This window comes from Enoplosus armatus, chromosome 15 (genome assembly GCF_043641665.1).
Source record: "Enoplosus armatus isolate fEnoArm2 chromosome 15, fEnoArm2.hap1, whole genome shotgun sequence".
Classification (NCBI taxonomy): domain Eukaryota; kingdom Metazoa; phylum Chordata; class Actinopteri; order Centrarchiformes; family Enoplosidae; genus Enoplosus; species Enoplosus armatus.
Genome location: NC_092194.1, coordinates 18,551,603 through 18,573,747, shown reverse-complemented (window position 1 = coordinate 18,573,747; position 22,145 = coordinate 18,551,603). Strand labels below are relative to the sequence as shown.

The 22,145-nt window shown below is 42.9% G+C and overlaps 1 protein-coding gene across 1 annotated transcript; it reads right to left on the bottom strand.

Annotated features, from left to right (window-relative positions):
* zfyve26 (zinc finger, FYVE domain containing 26) lies at positions 1 to 21,837 on the bottom strand. Its single transcript, XM_070919857.1, has 42 exons — positions 21,580 to 21,837; positions 21,313 to 21,388; positions 20,955 to 21,041; positions 20,593 to 20,742; positions 19,971 to 20,310; positions 19,085 to 19,209; positions 18,691 to 18,855; positions 18,508 to 18,596; positions 18,274 to 18,425; positions 17,971 to 18,168; positions 16,914 to 17,522; positions 16,521 to 16,685; positions 16,100 to 16,254; positions 15,438 to 15,681; positions 14,661 to 14,924; positions 14,406 to 14,525; positions 13,938 to 14,108; positions 13,391 to 13,624; positions 13,030 to 13,135; positions 11,967 to 12,838; positions 11,061 to 11,260; positions 10,530 to 10,634; positions 10,300 to 10,422; positions 9,812 to 9,988; positions 8,922 to 9,171; positions 8,639 to 8,737; positions 8,330 to 8,517; positions 7,754 to 7,890; positions 7,303 to 7,331; positions 6,938 to 7,074; positions 6,377 to 6,597; positions 5,592 to 5,739; positions 4,805 to 5,014; positions 3,820 to 4,035; positions 3,200 to 3,397; positions 2,831 to 2,911; positions 2,573 to 2,700; positions 2,291 to 2,474; positions 1,670 to 1,729; positions 588 to 770; positions 395 to 445; positions 1 to 213 (listed from the first exon to the last, which is right to left on the bottom strand). The coding sequence occupies exons 1-42, from the start codon at positions 21,768 to 21,770 to the stop codon at positions 1 to 3; spliced, it is 7,851 nt and encodes a 2,616-aa protein (XP_070775958.1). The 5' UTR covers positions 21,771 to 21,837.
* Between the last annotated feature and the right edge of the window lie 308 nt (positions 21,838 to 22,145).

Genomic DNA, 22,145 nt, shown 5'->3' with positions numbered 1-22,145 from the left:
TTACCTGGCATTGGGTCGGCCCTGGCGCTGCTGAGACGACTTGTTGTGGTGTTCAGACAGCCACTGCCGACAGATATTCAGCATCACAGAGTCCTGTGCTCCCTCGGCGGCCTGAAGGACATCCTGGACCAACGGGCCGGCTCGGCTCGGCTCCAGCTTCACCGCCAGCAGGTACGCCGGTCGCAGTTTACTGCACAACAGGTAGGCTTTGATCTGCGGACAGAGGGGTGATGTGATGAGAATTAGTCCATCAATGATTTTTCTTTTAAACAAATGTCTGATGTTTCTATGAACACAGAGAAGAGTATCACTCTGTTGGTTTGGTTGCACAGGAAAACACAGTGATAGAATTGGTAAAAAAGCAATGATAGTGGCAGACAGAGTTTTACACTACCTTGCTTTCTGTGCTCTTTGCCTCTAGAATGAGACTTTCCAGCTCCTTGGCCTGAATCGAATAAAAGAACAACAAGAGCAGTCATGACCAAACAGACAACATGGAGCCACGTCACGGCCCTGATGTGTTATCATAGCACACTCATCCTCGTCTATCTTCATTCTACTATCTTCCAAAGGTTTCTGTCACTCACATCAGCTGGTCCCTTATCTGCAATGGAGACGCAGCTGAGGATGAGGGCATCGCAGTCGTTTTTGGTGGCGGTGCCCGATTCGCCGACACATTTGAGCAGCTGCCGCACGGCTCCGTACTGCCTCTGTCGGACGAGCCTTTGGCCGGCACGCATGTAGACCGCCTGGGCCTCCAGCTGGAAGTCCTGAGGCAGGAAGAGAAGAAGAAGAAAGAGAAGAGAAACACTTATCCACTTTTAAATGGAAAACCACTGACTAGCAAACATGTTGTTTGCCCTTTGAGGCAAATGTGTGACTACACATAAAATTCACTATGTATCTTCAGTGTGTCTGATTGCATTTTTTGTATGGTGAGTTAATCAGTTAGACACAGAGACCATTTTACATGCCTTCATCTCATCCCGCCTGGATTACAGCAACAGCCTGTTTACTTGCCTGAACCAAAACCCTATTGATGGACTCCAGACCGTACAGAACTCAGCTGCCAGGCTTTTAACGTGAACCAAGAGACGTGATCACATCACTCCTATTTACACGGGCTCCCATGTGTTTTTCTTTTCCTATACTCTATTGGTATCTATTTTCTTGATGATGATGAACCTGATGATCTTTTTGCTGCCATTGCTGAGTTTTTTGGAACATAGATTCAGAAAAGTGCTCTATAAATAAATATTATTATAAAAATATTATTATTATGATTATTAATGCTTATTCTTTAGTGTTTTTGCCTGTCAAAATCAAAATAAATGTTTTATTATAAAATTAAATTAATTACTTCTGCCATTACATCTGGACAGAGGGCTGTGTTTTTGTTCTTTTGTCTCTGTTGGCAGGATATTTTAAAAAATTCTGATTAGATTTACAGGGGAAATTTGTCACAGTGCGATTAAATTTTGGTGAAAATCTGATGCGTAAAGGACACATGGTTGTATTGGGAAAATACAACATATCCCTTCCTCCTGAAATTCCCACGACAATGGTGACAAATGTAATCTGTTGGCAGAGATATGCAGTGAAAGGATGAAAGGAAAAACAAATGGTAAAGTCAGAAACTATGGCAAAGATCATCTCATATACAACATACCTGTATGACTCTATATGCAATGCCAAAACCCTCTTCTATGTTTTTTCCTCCGAGCATCACCTGCAATAATACAAATTAAAGACATGTTAGTGATAATATCCATATCCATAATATACATGAAAGACAGAAAATAATCCCAATTAAGCATTTCATATTTTCCATTAATTAGACGTTTCCAAGCTCAACAGATTAAACAACACTGTTTACTCCTTATTTAGTTGCATCATTTGTAAAAACATCTATATTTAAGGTCTCAAAATAAGTAACAGGTAAAACTGATGGTTATATTATATTACATTCATTTGGCAGATGCTTTTGTCCAAAACAACTTAAAATAAGTGCATTCAAATAATACAGGAGCAAGAGCTGGATATCATCCGAAACTGGGAGTGTATCCCTTTTAAACAAATACCTAAAAGCATATTCAGTGTGCTTAGAGATGTTTGGGTTTTATTAACCTTTCACATGCCTCGCACGTCTTTAATCCAGGGTTTTAACAAATTAATAAAGTCAGCAGTAAAGCAGCGTGCCATCTTGACTAATTTAATCTATATTAAGTGGATTATAGAGTTTTTAAGTACAGGAAGTTAAGTACTGGGATAATCACAACCGGAACCTCACCTTGCAGGCAACCTCAACTTTCATGGGGCTTCCTCCAAACAGTGTAGGTGGTGAGCTGGATCCAGGGGACCTTGAGGAAGGTGTACTGGTCTGTGTGGTGGTCTGGTCCTTGGAGGAGACGGCAGTCTCACAGCGGTGGAGGAAACGAGTCACCTCCAGCTGAAGCTCAATTGTGTTCATGTGCCTAACGAAAATAAGACAGGAGACGTCCAAAAAAAAAACTAGACCTGAAAGTCTATTTGAAAGGTAGTAACCATGTATGAAACAAAGGCCCTAAGATACCTGGAGACATCACTGGACGACATCATCTTCCTGAAGGTGTTGACCTGAGACTTTCTCCTCCCAGCACCCCGACCTTGCTGCTCCTGCAGGTACGTCCTCAGGTGCTCTTTGGCTCTGACCAACCAGCGCTGTGCAAGGTCAAGGTCAAGGTCAAGGTCAAGTTTAAGGTCAAGTTCAGGGTCAGCTTTCTCATATGAGCAAGGAGATTTTAACCAAGTTTTACGAACTGCATAACTGTGGAGAAGAAGAGAGATATACCTGCTGTTCTCCCAGCTGCAGGTACGAACTGGCTCCATGTGTGAAGAATCGAATACAAGTCATTGCTGCCCGCACATGGTCCTGTCCAGGTAAACAGCATTTTACATATTACTAAAAAGGCATTATTTCATTATATGTAAAAAAAAAATCATCACAACAGAAATGTCAATGCAAAATTCTTAACCAACAGGATGCCCCTTTTGGGACATTCATATGGTAAACTAAAGGCCTGTCTGAATGGAAATTTATTTTGCGTGCTGATGGCCAGTTGCATCTCAACTCATTACACCTCTTTTCACTTTCAAATCATAAATATAATCTAAAATGCTTTCAACAAAAGAGAGAGAAATAAACATTAAAGACTCTAACCATCATGAACTGCTGGAGCTGGTACAGAGTGTTGTAGTATGCCCGCCGCTGCAGGAACTGGCAGGAGGCGATGAGGTAGCGGCTGCATGTTTCCAGGCCGGGGTCAAGTTTTTCCAGTATCCCCTGCAGCGTGCCAAGACGTCCCCGCTCCAGACTGGGCTGCAACACACCCTCTAGGAACACCTCATCTGGGCAGTCCTGAGCCATAAAGTAGAAAACATCATACTTAAATTTTCTTCTTCTTAGAAGAAGTCATATTCGGTGGTCAGCTTATTCAATTCCTGTTCTTGAGCGATATACTCAATACATTGCTACTTGTTCAACCTTTCTAAGGGTTTGATCAACCTACAGCTTGTTTCTTTGGTACAAACAGAGTACTAAAGTGTACTTTGTCGCCATTTTTGCCCAATTAAAAGTGAACCAGGGGTAAACCAAAGTCACTGTCACCTTGTTTACTGGACAGAGTTTGAGTAACACTGACATCCTGCCAGATTTGACTACATATCGAATAAATGATTAAAACGTACTTGGTGTTTAATTAACACCTCCAGACCAAAGTCTTTCAGGATATGACCGTCAGCTGAATGTCTTCAATGTTTGTTGAAAAAACTAAGCCTCACCTTGTTGAGCAGGTATGTCAGGGCCTCCGTCATGCAGTCATGACGCATATAGAAGCTGATCAGTGACAGGTGAGTGCCATATGTGTTCAGGTAGTAGAGACACTCCTGGTGGAGGTTGCTGCTCTGTGTCTGACCCTCTGGTCGATCCACAGGACCAGCCTCGCACAGGGCGTCCTCCAGCTCCCGCAGGGACGCCAAGATGTCCTCACCAAAAGACTGACGGACAGCACACAGACATCACATTCAAGGTCAAGAATTTATATGTGCACAGAAGCAAGTATAGAAACACTGTGCACATGTAATTCACTATAATTTAACATTATACCACATAAAGCTTATTGTTGTGGTGCTTTTATCCAAAGTACAGTATGATAAAGTCGGCTTGAACAGGTGTCACTGAACCACTGCCAGTAGTTCCTGAAGAATACAGAAGCACGTATACTGGAAACTCCCACGTTGTTCTGGCCAATAGGAACCACACTTATTAGCTTTCGCTCAATGTGAAGCAGCCAAGACCCTCTGGCACCAAACAATACATGTGAGATTCCTACGGTGTCATGTACCAGAGCTGGGGGTGGAGAAGTCACGCACACTCTGTACAACTCCAGAGGAGTAACTCTACGTGATTTCTACTGTGTTATTACAGCATATACTGCAGAACGATTTATACATGGACAAAAGTGGAAACTGTATTTGATATACATATTATTTTATTTTAAAACTACGTTTTTAAGAAAGATGTGAATTTACTTCTGCTAAAAGCCAGAGTCCGGACAGAATAGTTTGGTGACTGGCTGCATGAAAAACATTAAGCTTGTGTTAAAAATGTTAATTCGGTCATATATTAGAATTTGAGAATGTGTTCGTCTCATGCAGGTTAAACTACAGTAATTGCAAAGGGGGAAATGATACAGCCCGACTACTACTGCAGAAGTGATGCCAGTTGGATCAAGAATAAGACTGCCACCATTATGAGTCTTCCTACCGTGGTGAGAGTGTGGTGTACATTGGTCTCCAGGTGCTGGACAACCTCCTGCAGCAGTAAGGGACCCAGGTTGAGTTGGTTCCGGTCCACTGGAGCCTTCAGGCAGCGGACAAACTTCTCCCTCGCTCCTGAAAGGTTTCCGGCCTTGAGAGATGCCATCCCCCATGCCTGCCACACACCGCCCGGGTCCAGGCCACTCTTGGTAGACACCTAGCATAGCAACCAAACAACCAGTGACAATAAGAACAGCCATGGAATTTTATTTTCTGGGAGTCCGCACTACTCGAACAACCCGAACGGTACAGGTAACAGGTTTTCTGCACCTAGATGGTCTGCATGCTGTTTAAGAGACTTTTCCACTTTGAAAAGATAAGACATTATGATCCAAACACTGACTCAGGGTCAATATTATAAAATATTTTGGTGTAAATATAATCCACTTTGAATCTCCTAAATGGCAGCACCAGTCAGAAATCTTGGCAGGTAGCTGCTAGTAGCATTAACCAATGAAACAGAACTGGGTGGGGATGGTGTTTATACTGCATAACTGCAATTGGGTGTACAATTGCAACATGACAATGGGAGTCTTTGTATTTGGCACTTAGTATGGATTGTATGTTTATAGTGCTTGTGTTTATCTGCCCAGTAACTGGAGGTGAAAAGTAGCTAGTAGCTAAATCTGGCTCTATGTATCTCTTCTCTTTGTTTGAGATTATGTTTTTTGCACACCCTCACAAATAAATGTAAAAAATGAATAAATAAATAAATAAATCACCAACTGCCTCACCTCCACTGCTAGCTGGTAGTGCTCTGCTTCCAACAGCTGGTTACGGAGACGTGTGACTGCAGAAGTCTCCACAATGTCATCCAGAGAGGGAATATATTTGTAATTGGCCGTCACTAGAATTTTAAGCACGTCTACTTTGCTGATGTAACTGTGGAAACAGAGAATACATAAAAGAGGAAGCAAAAGTGTGAAAAATCAAGTGTATGTGTGTTCGTGTGAGAGACAGATAAAGGAAGACACACAGACAGTCAGAGACCCTCCCATAGTGGCTACAGTGCATGAGATCACTAAGTTAGCAGTGACACGCGGGAGCATGACCTCAACCGTCCTAATTTGGTGAACTCGACTCATGTGGTGAGTTAACAACTAAAGCTGAATGAATTAATATGTTTTAGATCAACAATAAATCAATGACTACAGGTCCTTCTGTTACTAATCACATTAACGATGGCTCTGTTCCAGTCAAGTGTCCCAGTAAGCCATGACAGCTTGATTGTGAGCCAGCATGCACAATACCAGGACCCTGAAACTGAAGCAGCTAAATGGAATTCAGCCACCATTCATTTTATTATTTATTAGTGTGCTTTTCCTACTGTGACATGTCACAATGTCTTCTGTGCCTATAAATGAAAGCCTGTGGTCCACCCACACAGGTCTGCACATGTACAGAGTGCACTTGATTAACAGCACTGGCAACATTGCACTCATATCTATCTTTAGTTGTAGCCTCACACTCACTTTCCCACCATCAAAAGAACAAATGTTCCAACCTTTGTACATCTTACCTGTCACATAAGGCGAGATCCTGGCTGCGGCCCACCTTCACAAACATCAGCTTAGCACTGAACAGCAGCTGCCGCATGATGTCGGTGAGGAGGCAGGCGTCCACTTCTGGATTGGTCAGTTTACGAGACAGAGAGCGGCAGTGGCTGATGAGCTGATGGCCACAGGCTGTCTGGTCACTGTGCAGAGACAAGACCGCTACGCAGAGGTACGCACTGGGGGCCTTTCAGGTTTTAGCAAAAGACCTTGATTAGTTTTACTGTATTCACTGGGTTAATTCTACTATAAAGACAACCAAATAACAGTACAGTGCTCTGCCAACTATTCGAATTTGGTAGAAATAATCTCAACTTTAGGCTTTCTATACTCACACTCAATCATGAATTCAATTAACTGTAACAAGAATGTATTTACAGGGCATGGACGCTAATCCATGTTTATTGGAGTAGCATTACAGGAATTTAAGATTATTAAAGCTTTACTGCTGTTGTACTTCATGCAAGTCGCCTGCAATGAGCTGAAAATGACTGATCCTGTGTAATGATAAATGTTCAAATCCAGACCTGTTCGTAGTAGAACTCGCTCCGCAGCAGCTGGTTCTCTGCAGGGTTTGTGCTGAGCTGGATCTGTTGTTGGACCACTTCAGGCAAATGCAGCATCCCATCTAGAGCTTCCTCTGTGACTACAGGGCTTCCAGCCACTGCCCAAAGACAGAGAGAGACTGGGTGAAAGATCATCATTAGAGTCTCTACACATTACGGATTTGAGAACAGCTGCATTTTGGATATTCCAGGTGGTAGGTGTGCTTTTTCTGAATGCATGTATTAGGATTTTATACAAGGTCAATCCTACATCCTGCTTTTAATCCTCATAAATTAATGGTTGCCTGGAAAAAAAGACATTACATTTCTGATGTTGGTGAATTTACCTTCGGCTGGTTCCAGTTCATCGTCTGAACTGCACATGGAAAAATACAAAACAGCACAAATAAATTTCAAAACACAGTAACATGTCTGATTTTATATGCCCCCTGCAAAATTTCCTGACTTTTCCATAACTTTAAAGTAAAGACGAGGCATTTTTGAACCCCAGTTTTTTTCAGTCTTATTGTTCTGGACACTTGTGGTGGTAGAAGGTCCAGTTTCTAATATAGTTGAATTTATTCCAGGTAAGTGCCCATATACAGTAACTTAAAACTGTTTCTCAAATGCTCTGAATGTACACAACATGTTGTAAAATAAAACCTGCTATATTATTTTGAATTTATGCTGTAAAGTTTGTGTCCTTTCTAGATTATGCCACTCCGAATGCTATGATTTTCCATGACTACAGGAAAAGAATATTGTAAGTACAGTAAAAAGTCATCTACAGGGTCTTACTCTGGATGAAAGTAGGCGTAACACTGGTCACAGACTCTGACTTCTTCTCCTGGGCAGCCCTCAACAGGCATCGTGTGCTCTGAACACGCGTGACAAACCAGACGGCCACATCTCCGACAATGATGCCGTCTGTTAAACTAAAAGCGGACAGAAGAAGCAAAATAACCACCAATAACCATCATTGCTCTGACAATCAGTTTTAAAATCAACAGTCATGTTACTCTCATTACAGTTTCCTTTAACTGTTTTGTTTCTCCCGCTCATTTGGTTATAAATTACTAACAGTTTACAGGTTACTTTCATAATTCTTCACAGTTACAGTACTCGACACTAATTTCTCAATCTGATTAAGAGATTTTAGTATTTGGTATAATTTAGGCAATCACCTTACCCTTTCTAATGATATCACATAACTATCTACAAAACACTATGTGAGATGAAAAACACAGAAAGTACACATCTAAATACACAAGCACATTTTGCAATTTGTTTTGGACTGACTTAACTTAATAAAATATATTCTATATCGGCAAGAACTTACACCTGTGAGTCATTGTCACTGTTTTGCCCACTCACCATGGTGAACCTCTCCCGCCGGCAGACCATGCACGTGTGCTGCTGGGTGTCAGGGACCCAGTCTTTGCGGGCTGGGGGTTGGTCTGGAGGCTGGAACTTGGCAGGCGAGCGGCGTTTTCTCCCTGCTGAGCTTCGATCCCTGTCCCTGTCTGTGCTGTTTGAGGAGGGGGTGTGTGTCGGAGTGCTGCCTGTAATTAAACACAAGAGAGGAAGAAAAACTCCAGCAGTGCTGTTGTGTGGGTGACATACAGGGAAATTCCCTATGAAGGATCGATGTCACATCATAAATCACCGTGAAACATGTCTCACCTGTAGAGGGTGGTGGAGATTCGACTCGACTGGACGACAGGGAGCAGCTGTCTTGAGCAGGACACTGCATCAGCGCATCCTGGAGGCTGATTACAGAGTCTGAAGAAAAAGCAGTCATATATTTAGGCACGAGTTGCTATGGTCATTGGCTGTGCTTTACAACACAAACAGTTTTTCATAATCCGTGCTACAGACACATTTTTGTCAGACCTTAACACTGTTTGTAAACATCTGTCTGCATGTGTCAGTGATTGCCACCATACAATGTGCACTCAGCACTGACCAGATCGAGACCTCTCTCTGGGGGCGCAGGAGAAGTCGAGGGCCTTGCAGGCGTAGTCTGCCAGAAGCCTGTCGATGTCCTCGGCCCCGAAGCCCGCCTCCTGACCAACCAGGAGGCTCCGCAGGGTTCGTACCGCCATGTCTGCCCAGTCCACCTTTAGGTTCATCAACAGCTGCTCGAGCATCAGCAGGGGCTCCGACAGCAGGGGGAAATAGTCCTGCCTGGCCGCTGGGGGCAGAGTCAGCAACACCTGGAGGATAAAACAAATCCACTGATAATAACACAACCTGACGATACGGAGCAATTCAGCAAATGTTGGAGAGCAATGCTTTAATGGTATAAAACATGTTATAGCTAACAATAATTATATTCTTACACCACTATTTAAAACCCCAATGGTCTTCAATTACTCTACAGCAAAAACATTGCCCAATGAAATGGAAGAGCTCATAACTTCCTATGTAATTATAAACTTTTAAGAGTTGAGAAGTTGCAAAGCAATTTTCCACAAGCCAGGGTTCCAAGAAGCATGCAAGATTCGATGTGTGATTGAGTTGCAAGAAAGGAATTTAATTGACCCCTGAAGGGAAAAGACATCATGTGCTGAAAAATCACAGTTCGTGGAAGCACAAACAGAGCATTCAATATGAACACAAATTAAATGTCCTGTACTTTACTACTCAAAAATCCAAAAGGAACCAAACATCCCCAGAATCAGATTAAAATTTAGTATCAACTGTCAATGTCCTCAATGTCTATTATAGCTGTTTATAGGGTTGTCGTTTCATATTTATGTTTCAGCAATTTAAAACATAAAGAAGCGCACTGCTGCAAATATCACTAAATACTATTAAAAAATTATATCAGTGCGCCTTTTCACATTCACGAACCTTAGAGCCCAGATGGAGGGCGTGGATGTGTCGTCGACGTGCTGGAGACACCTGCCTTTGGAAATGCAGAGTGAGGTAGTCAGCCAGGAAGTGACAGGCAGCCAATCCGGGGCGGCGGTCCAAAGCGCGCTCACAAACGTCTAGGCCGACCACAAAATCTGAGAGGCCCTCGAGTAACTAAAAAAAAAATAAGTAAGGGACAGCAACATATGAGAAAATCACGGGTGAAGAGGGAAAATGTGTTCTTTCTCTCCTCTACACAAGGATGTTTTGTTTTTCAAGGAAACAACAGAGAATATTGTAAGCATCTGCTGTTTTCTGGAACACATATACTAAGAAATCGGGTACTTTTGCACAGAGGTACATCAGTAGTACTAGTTAATGTCAGCTCATGGATCAAATGTGATCCCTGACAAATTTACCAATGTTCTATACAGCCTTTAAGTGGATTTCAATCTAAAGTTAACCAGAAGTTGAGTGGTCGGGACCTGGAAAGCCTCGTCTGTCTCTCCCTTCTCCAGCAGATGAAGCAAATGCTCAGTCTGTAGCTGCAGTCTGAGCTGGTCAGATACAGGATAGAGCTCAACCCACTGTGCACAAAGAGCAAACTCCTGCAAAAAAAAAAAAAAAAGGTTGTGGTAATAAGTATTTGTTTGACATCCTATATACAATGTGTGACTGTTTACTAGCTAAACTGCTACAGGTGTGTTGTACCTACTTTTGCCTCCACCATCATGGATAACATGGACTCAGAGTTTGTCTTAGACTCAGTCTTGAGCTCCTGCCAAGTAGCCCAGGGCAACGGAGGCTGTAAATTCAACACCTAAGAAGAAAGAACAAAAATCACTTTGCATACTTTCATGCAAAGGTTACACAGAACATAGTGTACCTTGTATAATCATGTCAACTCCATCAACAGCAGATATGAAAAACACATACCGCATGCTGAACTCAGAACAAAAGTTCCCCCAGGGTGCAAAAGAAGAACTTAAGTCGAACTGATCGCAGCCAAAAGCCAGTATTGACTTGTAAAGTTACATAAGCTATAGGGACGGTATATATTACATGCTCTGTTTTGACATCAACAATGACTCTACACTCTGTTGCATTTCTTAGCAGTTACATCTCTTGTACATGTATCGACTAGATTTGAATGCTTGCCTGACCCCTTTGCTGTAGTATGATATATACATTTCTCTCGAGATTAAAAAAACAAGTAACTTAGTCTCAATTCAGCTCTAACAATCACCCAGTGATAGATGTCCAGTTCTTTCTTCTTGAGCTCTAGGTCTGTCCTCAGCAAGGTCTCGGTGTTCGGGTCATTGAGGCAGAACTCGAGCAGCTCCAGGCAGGCTGACAGAGGCCAGCGCTCCAGAGCCTGGAGGGCAACACGGGCTCGCAGGTTAGCATCCTGTACACGGAACAGCTGACCTATACCTTCATCTCCACCTGAACATCGAAAACCAGATAAACAACAAACATTTTAGTTACATTTTACAATAACTTTAAAGTAACTGCTGCATGAAACATATGTTGTAACCAGAAATCCACAAAAAAAACATTGAAAGACAGCTTCCCAAACAGATCAGTAATAACAAAAAGAAAAAAGGAGAGGAATGCAATAAAGTCAAACACAGGAACCTCATAGCATGAAGAACACAGAAAAAGGCCTGGACTGATAGCTGCTTTGGATTCCAACACGTTTCAAGCTTGTTGCTCTTCAGGCAGCAGCTTCCTCACTTTTCCCTTTTTTATTTGTGTCAAAATATGTTAAAATACTTTTTTTTAATTATTTCCATGTTACATAATGATGCCATTCTGTCCAGGACTTATTCACATTATAAGTTATCGGTAATCTGAGAATTTGTTGTTGTTTTTTTGAATGATTGATTTACTCTATAATATGTCACAAAATTGGAAATAAATTACCCATCACGTTTTCCCAGAACACAAGTAACATCTTCAATTTGCTTGTTTTGTCCAAAAGTCAATATCAATTTACATAATCACATTAATTTACAATGTAAAAACACAGACAAGAAGGAAATCTTCACATATGAGAAGCTGGAACCAATGAATGTTTGCTTCATAAAGTGACACCTAAGTCATCCCACGAGCTGCCTTTTGTTAAAATGCATTTACCATCATTTCTCACCTTCTAAGGCAGCACAGGCAAGCAGGCGGTCTCTCAGCGCCCCCTCCTGGCTGCAGCCTTGCCCATACAGCTCCAGCAGACTGAGGGCTTGGCCCAGGTCTCTGGATGAAAGTGCCTTCTGGAAAGCCTCAGCAGCCACAGCCTGAGCAACTTCTTCTTGCGGCCCAGACAGAAGGAGACTGACGAGGGGTTTCCCACAAACAACCGCCCCTAGTCCAGCAGATCCTTCCTCGCCCTCACTTAACAGGGTACCCAGCACTGGTTCAGCCATGGTATGAAGGTAAGCCCGGAGAATAGGAAACTCCTTCAGGAGATTATCTGCTTCACGAGAAATCTGCTCTCCATCTAGGACAACCTCTTTACGGCCACTACGGAAATAGCCAGACCATCCGGAGGATTGTACCCGGGCAGTCTCTCCTTTGGAGGCACTCAGACATGCCAGTGTGGCCAGTAAAGGGGAGCGAGACTTAAGGAAAGACAGCGCAGATTGTGTGAGGAGAAAAGAGTTTGAGGAGGAGGACGAGGACGAGGATGAGGATGAATGAGATGGTGGCGAGGTGGAGAGGCTGGTGGGTGAGGTGGAGAGGTTCGTGGGTGTAGCAGAGTTGTCTTCCACCGAGGTCTCAGACTCAGAGCTGGCATCAGACTGAGGCTCCGTGACGGCCAGAGTAGACATGTGCTCCTGAGCATGCCGTTGGAGCAGGACAGACAAACTGGCAACACCAAACACTCCGTCATCTCTCTCAGCCTGAGCAGAGTCTCTCTCATGACCTGGACGGGAGATCCACACAGGCAGAGTCTCACAGCATCGCTGGACAATCACCTGCTGGACGCTCAGTCGCAGACCTTCCTGCTGCAGCAAGGACAGCACTCTGGAGATAAAACAAATGTTTTATCATCTTTGTTGTAAATCCTCTTTCACACTGTCATTAATAGATGGTTTGAGAGGCACAGCTTTTAGCTGCAGTTCAGGTGTAACGAGGTGAGAAATAACATATCATGCAACAAACTACAGGCATATGTATACTTGTTCACACTGATGGGGATTCATCACTGTGTGTACCTGTCAGGAGACACCTGTCTGTCAAACAGCAGGTGGGAGAGAAGCTGAAACGGGGCTTGAAGCAACACCAGAAGTGGATTCCCAAGCTTCACGTCACTGCTCTGGTCTAAGGGAAACAGCAAGAGAGGCAAATCAGAACAAAACCAGGTATAAAGAAGAATAAGAGTCCTGACGGCCCCTGGTATAATCAATATTTAGGTAGAATGGCTGAGCTATCACCAACTTCATTCTCAGTACCAACTGGGATAATGTAGGTGGGAGAAGTGCCGTTTCCAAATGCATAACAACCCTGGGTTGCAACCCTTTCCCCAAAAGGGACACGTAAAGCATATCACCTTTCCTCAATGACAAATTATTTTACCTTCTGAGCCAAGGCTGCGCACTAACACAGATGTTAGTGTGTTGACGTAGTCGAGGAAACTGCGCACATAATCTGGTCTGGCAAGGTCTCCGTCTGGCTCGAAGGGGCAAAGCTGGTCCAGAGAACGAAGCAGCTGCTTCATGCTGGAGCGCACGGGGTGAGCGTCCAAATCCGACTGCTTCAGACTGGCCTGTTCAACCAATAGGGCCAGAAGAGCGCTGCCAACGCTGCCCTCTGTTAAACGAGAGCCACAACAAACATAGAGAACATTCAGACTTTCTCACTTCTCAATGCTAGAAACACTAGAGGTAGAACAAGTCGTCAATCCTGCAACAAATTTACTTCTTATTCTTTGAAGTTGTCCAAATTGTATCTGACATTACACAAACGTGCCAAACATTGATTAAAGATACAGCAGAGCTCAAAGACATGTAAGTGTTTGAAAGTCCTTTGATAGCTTCATTGAATGGTTCAACATGTTCAAAATTGGACTACCAAAACTAAGTAAATGTTGTTGCATTTGAAAAGCCATGGTTACTGCGCAGACCTGTGCCATCTGTAGCAGTGCTCAGGATGTGTAGGGTGGTCTCCAAACGTTGAGCTAGACTGAGCCGTGCAGCGATGCACTCTTCACTCAGTATTGGGTGGCAACACAGGAGCACTTCCTGGATGCAGCAACCAAACGGGCTGGCGAACACTTGATCGTCCCCGAGAGCTTCTATGAACAAGAGTGGATCAGTAACAAAGAAACTGTACATTCGGTTTATTTTCATATTAAATCTCTGGTCTGGAAAGTTATTTTGCATCTGCAGGTCATTGTGTGATTAGCTATTTCCATTATTTGACCAGCCAAATAGAGTTGTGAATAGAATAAGAACTCCGAGAGTAATTGTTTACCTCTAAACATGGCTAGTGGAGAAAAAAAGCAGCTAAAATCAATTTTCAAGTCTTAAAACTCACTGGCATGTTGACGTCTATGTCAATACACATTTTCTTATTATATATTTTTATTCACCTGTTTTGACAGAGCCCTTATTAGTGGCAGAATGATTCAGGATCTTGTTGATCTGTTGTAATACCATGGGAAATCCACAGATCCCCTCCGAATGGGGAACCTTAGGGTCAACTCTTACTCCTGGGGAGGCAGACAGGGATTAAAGATGAAAACCAAAATTACTACAGTCGCAAAGCTTCTAATAAAAAAAAATGTAGTTGGTCTGTAACCTGCACCATCTACAATACATCATCAACCCTAATTGAGGCTGCATACCTCGAGCCTCCAGGCTGCTGTTGAGCCTGCGCTCCGCGGTGTCCAGCAGCTGTCGGGACGTCTTCCAGAGCTGACAGTGGCAGCAGGCTAGGTCAAAGGCAGCCATGGCTGCTGGGCTGAGCTCCTCTAGAAGTGTGTAAAGGAGGCCAGAGGGGTCTGAAGTGCAGCAGCTCAGCCAGTAGCCCTCCTCCAGTGAGGGCATCGGGTGAGCGGGGGTGCTGAGCAGACGGTCTGCTATGTCGGAGATGGAGTAGAAAGCCACACCTGCAGGGAGGCACACACAGAAGTCAGATCCTGAGTAATCTACTGAATATGATATATATATATGGAAAAAAGTAAAGCGTTTAATACATATGAATATAAGTACATTTAACTATAAAAACAGCAGCACAATAATCTTTAACTGCTTTCCCACATCCCATCACAGGCTGTGACAGATGTGACAGATGTGTCCCGATACCAAGAAAAAACAACCCTGAAACAATAACTTTTAAATTAAAACCTATTCCTCTGCATCATTAGCTACATGTATATAAAGTCACAATATCATATTTCCAGCACAGCAACAATGGAATTTGATAATATTTGTCAGTTTCTGATGTCAGCCAATCAGAGTCAAGGAAGAAGAGGGTTGAAAGCGCACTGAGTTGGTGCAACAAGGAGGACAAGGCCATCTTTGAATATGGCTTAAACAGGTAGTTTAATATGCATTTTATTCCTTGAATTAAAAGCAACGTGAAATCCTAAGTAGGTCAAAAGTTAAACAGAATATTGAACCTGCAGCAGCAGCGCTTCCGATGGCCTGCAGGGTTGATCGCCCGCTGCTGCTCAGCCGACTCCTCCCTGTGCCTGACGCAGCTGCTGTCCCCAAACCCTCTGAGGAGGATGAGGATGAAGACATAGACTGGCTCTCCATCTTCTGCTCCACCCGTCCCAACTCCACCAGAACTTCTTTGTAGCGCTCCATGAACACCAGCTCACCACAACAGACGGACGCCTCCAGATCGAACACCAGAGACACCTGCGGAGAAGAAATACAGGAGACTGAGCATCTCTGTCCACGTCTTGAGACATTACCTCCAAACAATCAGCTGAATCAGATGTAAACATATATACCTTATCATGTTGACTTCTACATGTTAATCAGTCTTTGTTGTAAAACATTTCATGCAAAACTAAACAATATGATGGATGACTAGACTACATTTTAATTTTAGCTACTAATTGTGTATGTACCCAAAGCATATAGCATGAAATACATTTGATTGATGTAAAACAGAACAGTCTTAATAATTGAGTCTATTCAATCGACCATGTTAAATAAAGGTCTATCATAATGATAATTAGAAGAAGATGTAGTAGTAATGATATTGGTAGTAAGCATAAGAATAGTGTTATTAGTGGTAGTAATATTATCTAAGTCAAGTCCAGCTCCAGACCTGATGCGCCTCCATGAAGTTCCCACGGAGGATGCAGGACATGAGTAGAGACTCAGGAGGGGACAACATGGCGGGGACCAGCCAGCTGTGGGGACCTCCGCATGGACAAACCTCCAATTCCACACAGCCTGCTGCTGCTGTCCCTCCTCCACCATCTTACAAATGAAATTAAAATAAATCCACAAAAATTGGAGTCACTTGGATGAATGAATACGAAAGCAAACACAAACATGCAGAAACGCATTTGTCACACATTTTCTTAAAACTTCAGTTTTCACTTCATAATAAAATAATCTGTGATCTCCAGTTTATTCTATAAAACAAACATCAATGGGTGAAAAACAAAAACATAGATCTGATTCAATGTGATTTGAAAAAAAACCCAAATCAGTGCATGTACATTCGTTAAGGACAGGCTGACCTGATGCGCTCGTGCTAACTTCTCCATTGTGCTTCTCTATGGAGGTTTGTCTCTCTGTAGCATGTCTCCCCGGTCTCTTCCTTCTCCTCAGGCTCGAGCTCTTGCTGCGTCCCAGAGGAGTGACAGGACAGCTGACCGCTGACATCTGGAGAGGACTTTCTGAACCTGCAAGTGAATTTACCATGAAGATTAACCCATCCACCCCTAATGCTAACATAAGCATGAACACACAGGTACGTGTACTGGGTAGGATATTAAGATGAGCCACACGTTAAATGTTGGTGAATTTTAGTTGCAACTGATCCTCCTATGTTATCAAGTTGCATATAGAAAGGTAAATCAAAAAAACTAAAAGTAAAAGCTAAAGAAATATCCTTAGCTTGAACATCTCACCACTTCCACTGCCCTGATTGCTGGTGATGATCTGGAGCCTCCACTGAGCCTCTGCAGTGCGTTTGGACAACCTCTGCAGGCAAACCCCGAACGTCTCAGCCGTCACTGAGCAGCCGAGGCTCTCCGCCGCCTCGGCCTCTCGGGGCAGCGCTCTTCCCGCCTCCTGTCCTTCCTGATGGCCCACCACACACATGCCCTCCAACCCTTCTTTCAGCAGCTTCAGAAAACCCTCCATGGCCGTCACATCGACCAGAAACCCCCTGCAGCCCTGGATATAGTGGCCCAGGTCCAGGTGACTACGGTGGGCTGCTGTTGGTGAAGTTGAACGCAGCTTCGGGTTCTCTTTCCTACTGTACTCGGTCTCTGTTTTTGCTTTGGTTCCCAGTTCTACATTTGTGTTTCTTGTCTCTGTTAAACATTCTGACTGAGTGGCGTTTCCTGAGTTCTGATTGGAGTTTGTGTCTTTTTGGATTTGCTGGGAAAAGTCAGCGGTGGACAGAAAGAGAAGGGAGAAGATGTTCTCCAGGAGCTCCAGGCGGAACACTGCAGGCACGGCCTCCAGATAGAGCTGACACTCGGACAGGTAATGCTGGAACAGCAAATGGCAACCTGGAAAACACAAGAAACAAAGAAGAACGAGGTCAGAAATCATTCAGAACTATTCAAGAAAAGAAAAGGTCAGTAAAAAAAGACAACCCTGTCAGAGATTTTTGTGGCAGTATTAAAAGCACTCAAATTAAGTGAAAAAGTCATTATTGTTTGTGTGTAGGTGCTGCCATCAATTTGATGTTGTGTGACCTGCTGACTATAAAGCAAAACAAAAGTGTGTGTGTGTGTGTGTGTGTGTGTCTTGGTCATCAATTTTTCATCAAACTATTTTGATTTTATACTACCAAAACCGACTATATATACTGTATGTTTAAACAGTTTACCCATGACATCAATGTCTAATCTTTTTTGCGCGCGAGATTATCATCAACTGAAATTAGCAGGCACGAAACGTTCCTATCATCTGTCATCAAACTAAAACGACTAACAAGAAAGACAGCCTTCATACCGTCTGAGGTTTGTTTTTGCTCCATTTCTGCTACAGAGGGCTGCTGCTGCTGCATGGACGCACACTCTGTGCAATTTGAGTATTTATGTGCATTTACACAGAGAGCGTAGATGGCATACTTCATGGCACAGAACCCCTGGAACAAAACTATGTTCCTCTGCACACCAGGACTGAGAGTACTGACGGCCTCAGTGTCTTCTGCAGGGAGAAAGAAATTATATTATTCTTTTGGCAATTAACCCCAAAATTAATTTCAGGCTCTAATGGACAAACGATGAGAGAGAGGATGATGAAGATGCCGACCTGTTCCTGGTGAATTTGGCAGTTGCTGCAGCAGATCCAGTATCTTGCGCTCTTCAAACTGAGCCAAAGGAGTCAGGGAATGCAGAATATAGAGGGCAGAGTGATTGTCCAGAGTGTGAAGCTGTCCCAGCAATGCCTCCATACAAATCCCTCTGAAGAAACAAAAGAGATCAATATTAAAAATTTAAGTTAAATGCCAAAGTTCAAAAAGAACAAAAAAAACCAAATGCTTACGGAGAGTTGTTTTTACACCAGTCAAGTATTCCGAGCTGAGAGGACATAAGATTGGCAAACTCCTGCAGAACAGAGTCATTGGCTGGTGCCTAAAAAGAAGATAAAGATCGTATCAGCAAATGACACTTAATAGCTGTAAAATAGCTGCAGATGTCCAGACGGCTGAATGATTTCAGTTCTGACCTGCTCTCGGTGAAGGATGCCAAGCAGCGTTTGAGCCGAGCTCAGACTGCGACACTGAGTCCATCCCAGGAGCAGCAGCAGACGGGACAAAGGCTGGAACTCCAACTGCAGCAAGTCTTTCAGCTGAGGGAACTCCTCGTGTTTAATCAGGTCAAGTGCAGTAACCTACAGGAAGGAACAAACCTTATTACGTTATTGAATTTCATCACATGTGGTTACTAACCAACTTTATTTGACCATCAGGGTGCAGTACTAATTACAAAGCTACTGACATAAGACTGTGTACACACATTACTTCTTGTAGAAATTTAAATCTGGTTGAAAGACTTTAACAAACTTTACCTGTACATTTAAGTCAGTATTAACATTTTTCCAAAGGCCCTGGTGCACTTACCAAGACCTGCTCAAGGAAGTGCTTTCCACTACTAAGGCACTCAAAATAAATGGTCTTCCAAATGGATGGACGCTCCTTGTGGCAACATAAACTGAGGGCCAGCTTCTCTGCTTCAGGAAGGTCAACTGCGATGGCGATATGAGTGAAAAAAAGCTGGTAAGTATGACGTGAGTGAAGTATTGTAAGGGAATGCAAAAGTTGCCCCCTAAATAATATATTATGGGAGACATTTAGAGGTAAGCCACTGTTGAACATTGCATTGTGTGTCTCAAATTTTTCTTTGATAAAAGCTTGGTCTGTGTCATTAGTAAAATACACCTGGTTGGAATAAGAATCAATGCCATCACTATATGTGGGCTAAACCATAAACCACCCACCAATCACCACTATTGGTATAATGCCACATCATCAGTAAATACAAACTCTTTATTTGGCTGACAGATACAAAATGAAAGAAAGTCTATGTAGAAGAGCAAGCACAGCTGTCACATGCAAAGTTTTCATGTCAATAAGTAAATCCTGCCAACGTTCGCAGCCACAGAAGCAGAAGTGTAATAAAAAGAGGAAAAGGGCTGATGACAACTTTTGTTCTTTAACACTGAAAGCAAAGACGGCTATAAATATTTAATCGGTATCTGAGCTATGATGCAAATATTATGAAATGAAATTAAACAGCTCATAGGAGGAACTGATTTATAGGAACATACAGCTGTTTTACAAAACAGTCTGGTCATAACATGAAGATTGCTTAAATGGCTGCATCACAAATTCATCTGTGTTTCAGTTATAGTGTGTAGAGCAAATCCTGACCATAACATTAATATCAGAGTGAGCAAACTTTCCTCAATGGGCTTCTCATTATCAGAGCTGAACGCACTCAGACCACCTTGTGTGTCGGGCGCGCTCCTCAGCAGTTGATCCCTCTGAAGCCTCAAAGCGGTGGAACAGTACGCGGAGACGAGAGCATCGCACCGAGGGCGAAGCAACGAGCCCAGGATCCTCTCCTCCTTCAGGGGGCCGTCTCTGGCTGCCCACAGCGCCTCACACAGCGCCTCCAGCTGCCCGCCACTTCTACGAGAGCTCCACGGCATCACAGACAACACGGTGTATATCTCCTCCACCCACTCCTCCACCTTCTCCACCCTTCTCTCCGGTTTTTCCAGTTTCTTCATCAGGTGTTGGATGAACGTGTGCTGCAGAGTATGGTCGTCTGTGCAGGACTGGTCCTGTAGGAGGTTAATATTAAATTAATATGTTTAAAGCCTTTCAGATGATAGTTTTGTATTTCAAAAACACCCAGAACAAGGTATATAATGTGTTTGTGTATTTTTTTTTTTTGTCATTTACTGATGTTCACAGCCATCAGTTTTATAAATGAATATGCGCATACATACATAAAAGAGACACAATCATAAATTGATATTTTAAAATATTTGTATAGTACTTTATATGTCTTTAATCATTCTGAGCTGCTTTATTGTTGTGTTGTGTTGTATGTTTTACTTCACCTGTAAGAAATGGGCTAAAGACTGGGCGAGTCTGGGCTTCTTTTTCTCCAATAAGGTTTGCAGGCAAGATTCAACTGCAGCATCCGTTGTCCTCGAACTCTCTGGGGACTTTTGCTCAGACTGTGTGTCCAATAAGGCCCGGTGCAACTCCTGCTGACAGATCATTTATATCAGTTCTATAGTCGCAACATGTGCAACAGTAAAACAGAACAACTCAAGTTAATCTTAGTACACTCAGCCTGTGTGAACATTAAATTGTGTCTCAATGTAATTAAAGGTAAACGTTTTATTATCTAGTTTTTTACTACTTCATCATATCAACTGTATGTTTGATTACAGACAAAAGTAAAAATAATAGTAACCTTGAGAACAGTCTCTGGTATGCCCTCTGACCCCAGCTCCTCCAGGAGAAGCAGGAACTCCAGCTCTCTTCTGATGTGAGGAGAAACCTGTAAACATGAGTAGAGCTATCGTGTCACACTGTTGGTGCTTCACATGCCTTTTTACCCCATTTCACAACACAATATTGTATGCTTTGTGAGAGGACGCAGTGCAGAGATTGACATTGTCTTTCTGGTTCCAACAAAGATTTGACCACAAACAAATGGTCTCAAATATCAACATACTGTCTGAGGATGACACGACTAAATATGTTGTTTAAGAGTTGGTCAAATAAGTACAATAGAGAGAGTAGCAATACTTGATTCTTCATAGTATTACCTGCTCTTCTGTCCATTCCTCCAAAACCTGAAGCCAAAACCAAGCCAGTTTGTGTGGACTGCCCACAGACTCCCATCTACAACATAAACACACAGTCATTAAATCCACAGCACAAATAACACACAAATATGAGGGTTATGTTTTAGGATGAAAATTTTTTGCAGACCTAATGACAATACTGCTTTACATTTGATTTCTCCAACAATTCACATTTTTACACACAAGGAAACATCTAATGTCTTGTGAACATGCAGCTGCATTACTCACTTTAAAGTGTAAGGATGACAAACAATAGCTTTGATTATGTCTCGTAGGCTTTCTGAAAGTCCTCCGGTTGAGTTCACCAGCTGTGGCACACAGGCATTGGCCAGCTCCCACTCTCCATGCTGCAAGCACCTCTTGAAGTACTCAAACAGGTCCTGAAGGGAGGTCTCAGCCTCACAGCCGAAGGGATGCATGGCCACTTTCACCGTGACACTCCTCCGCTCAGCGGTCACAACTGGAGACGCACCTTTACGTCCACATAGCCAAGGACGCTTGAGCTTTCCTCACCTGAAACAGAAAGAAAAAGCAGTCCGAGTTAATACTTTGACAAAACAAAGAAATCTATTGTGAGGTGATTGCGCTTACCCTTTCAACAAAACACTTCCTGTAATAATGCCTACAGGCCTTTTGGTCATACATTTTTATATTTGTCCATTATTTTTAAGCATTTTTAAAATTCACGAAGTGTGCTGGACATTTTCAGTTCCTCACTATAATTGTAGAAATCCACCATTTCCCGACCCTTTGTTTCTTACATGCATCCTCCTCCCAAATCATATGGATTTTCT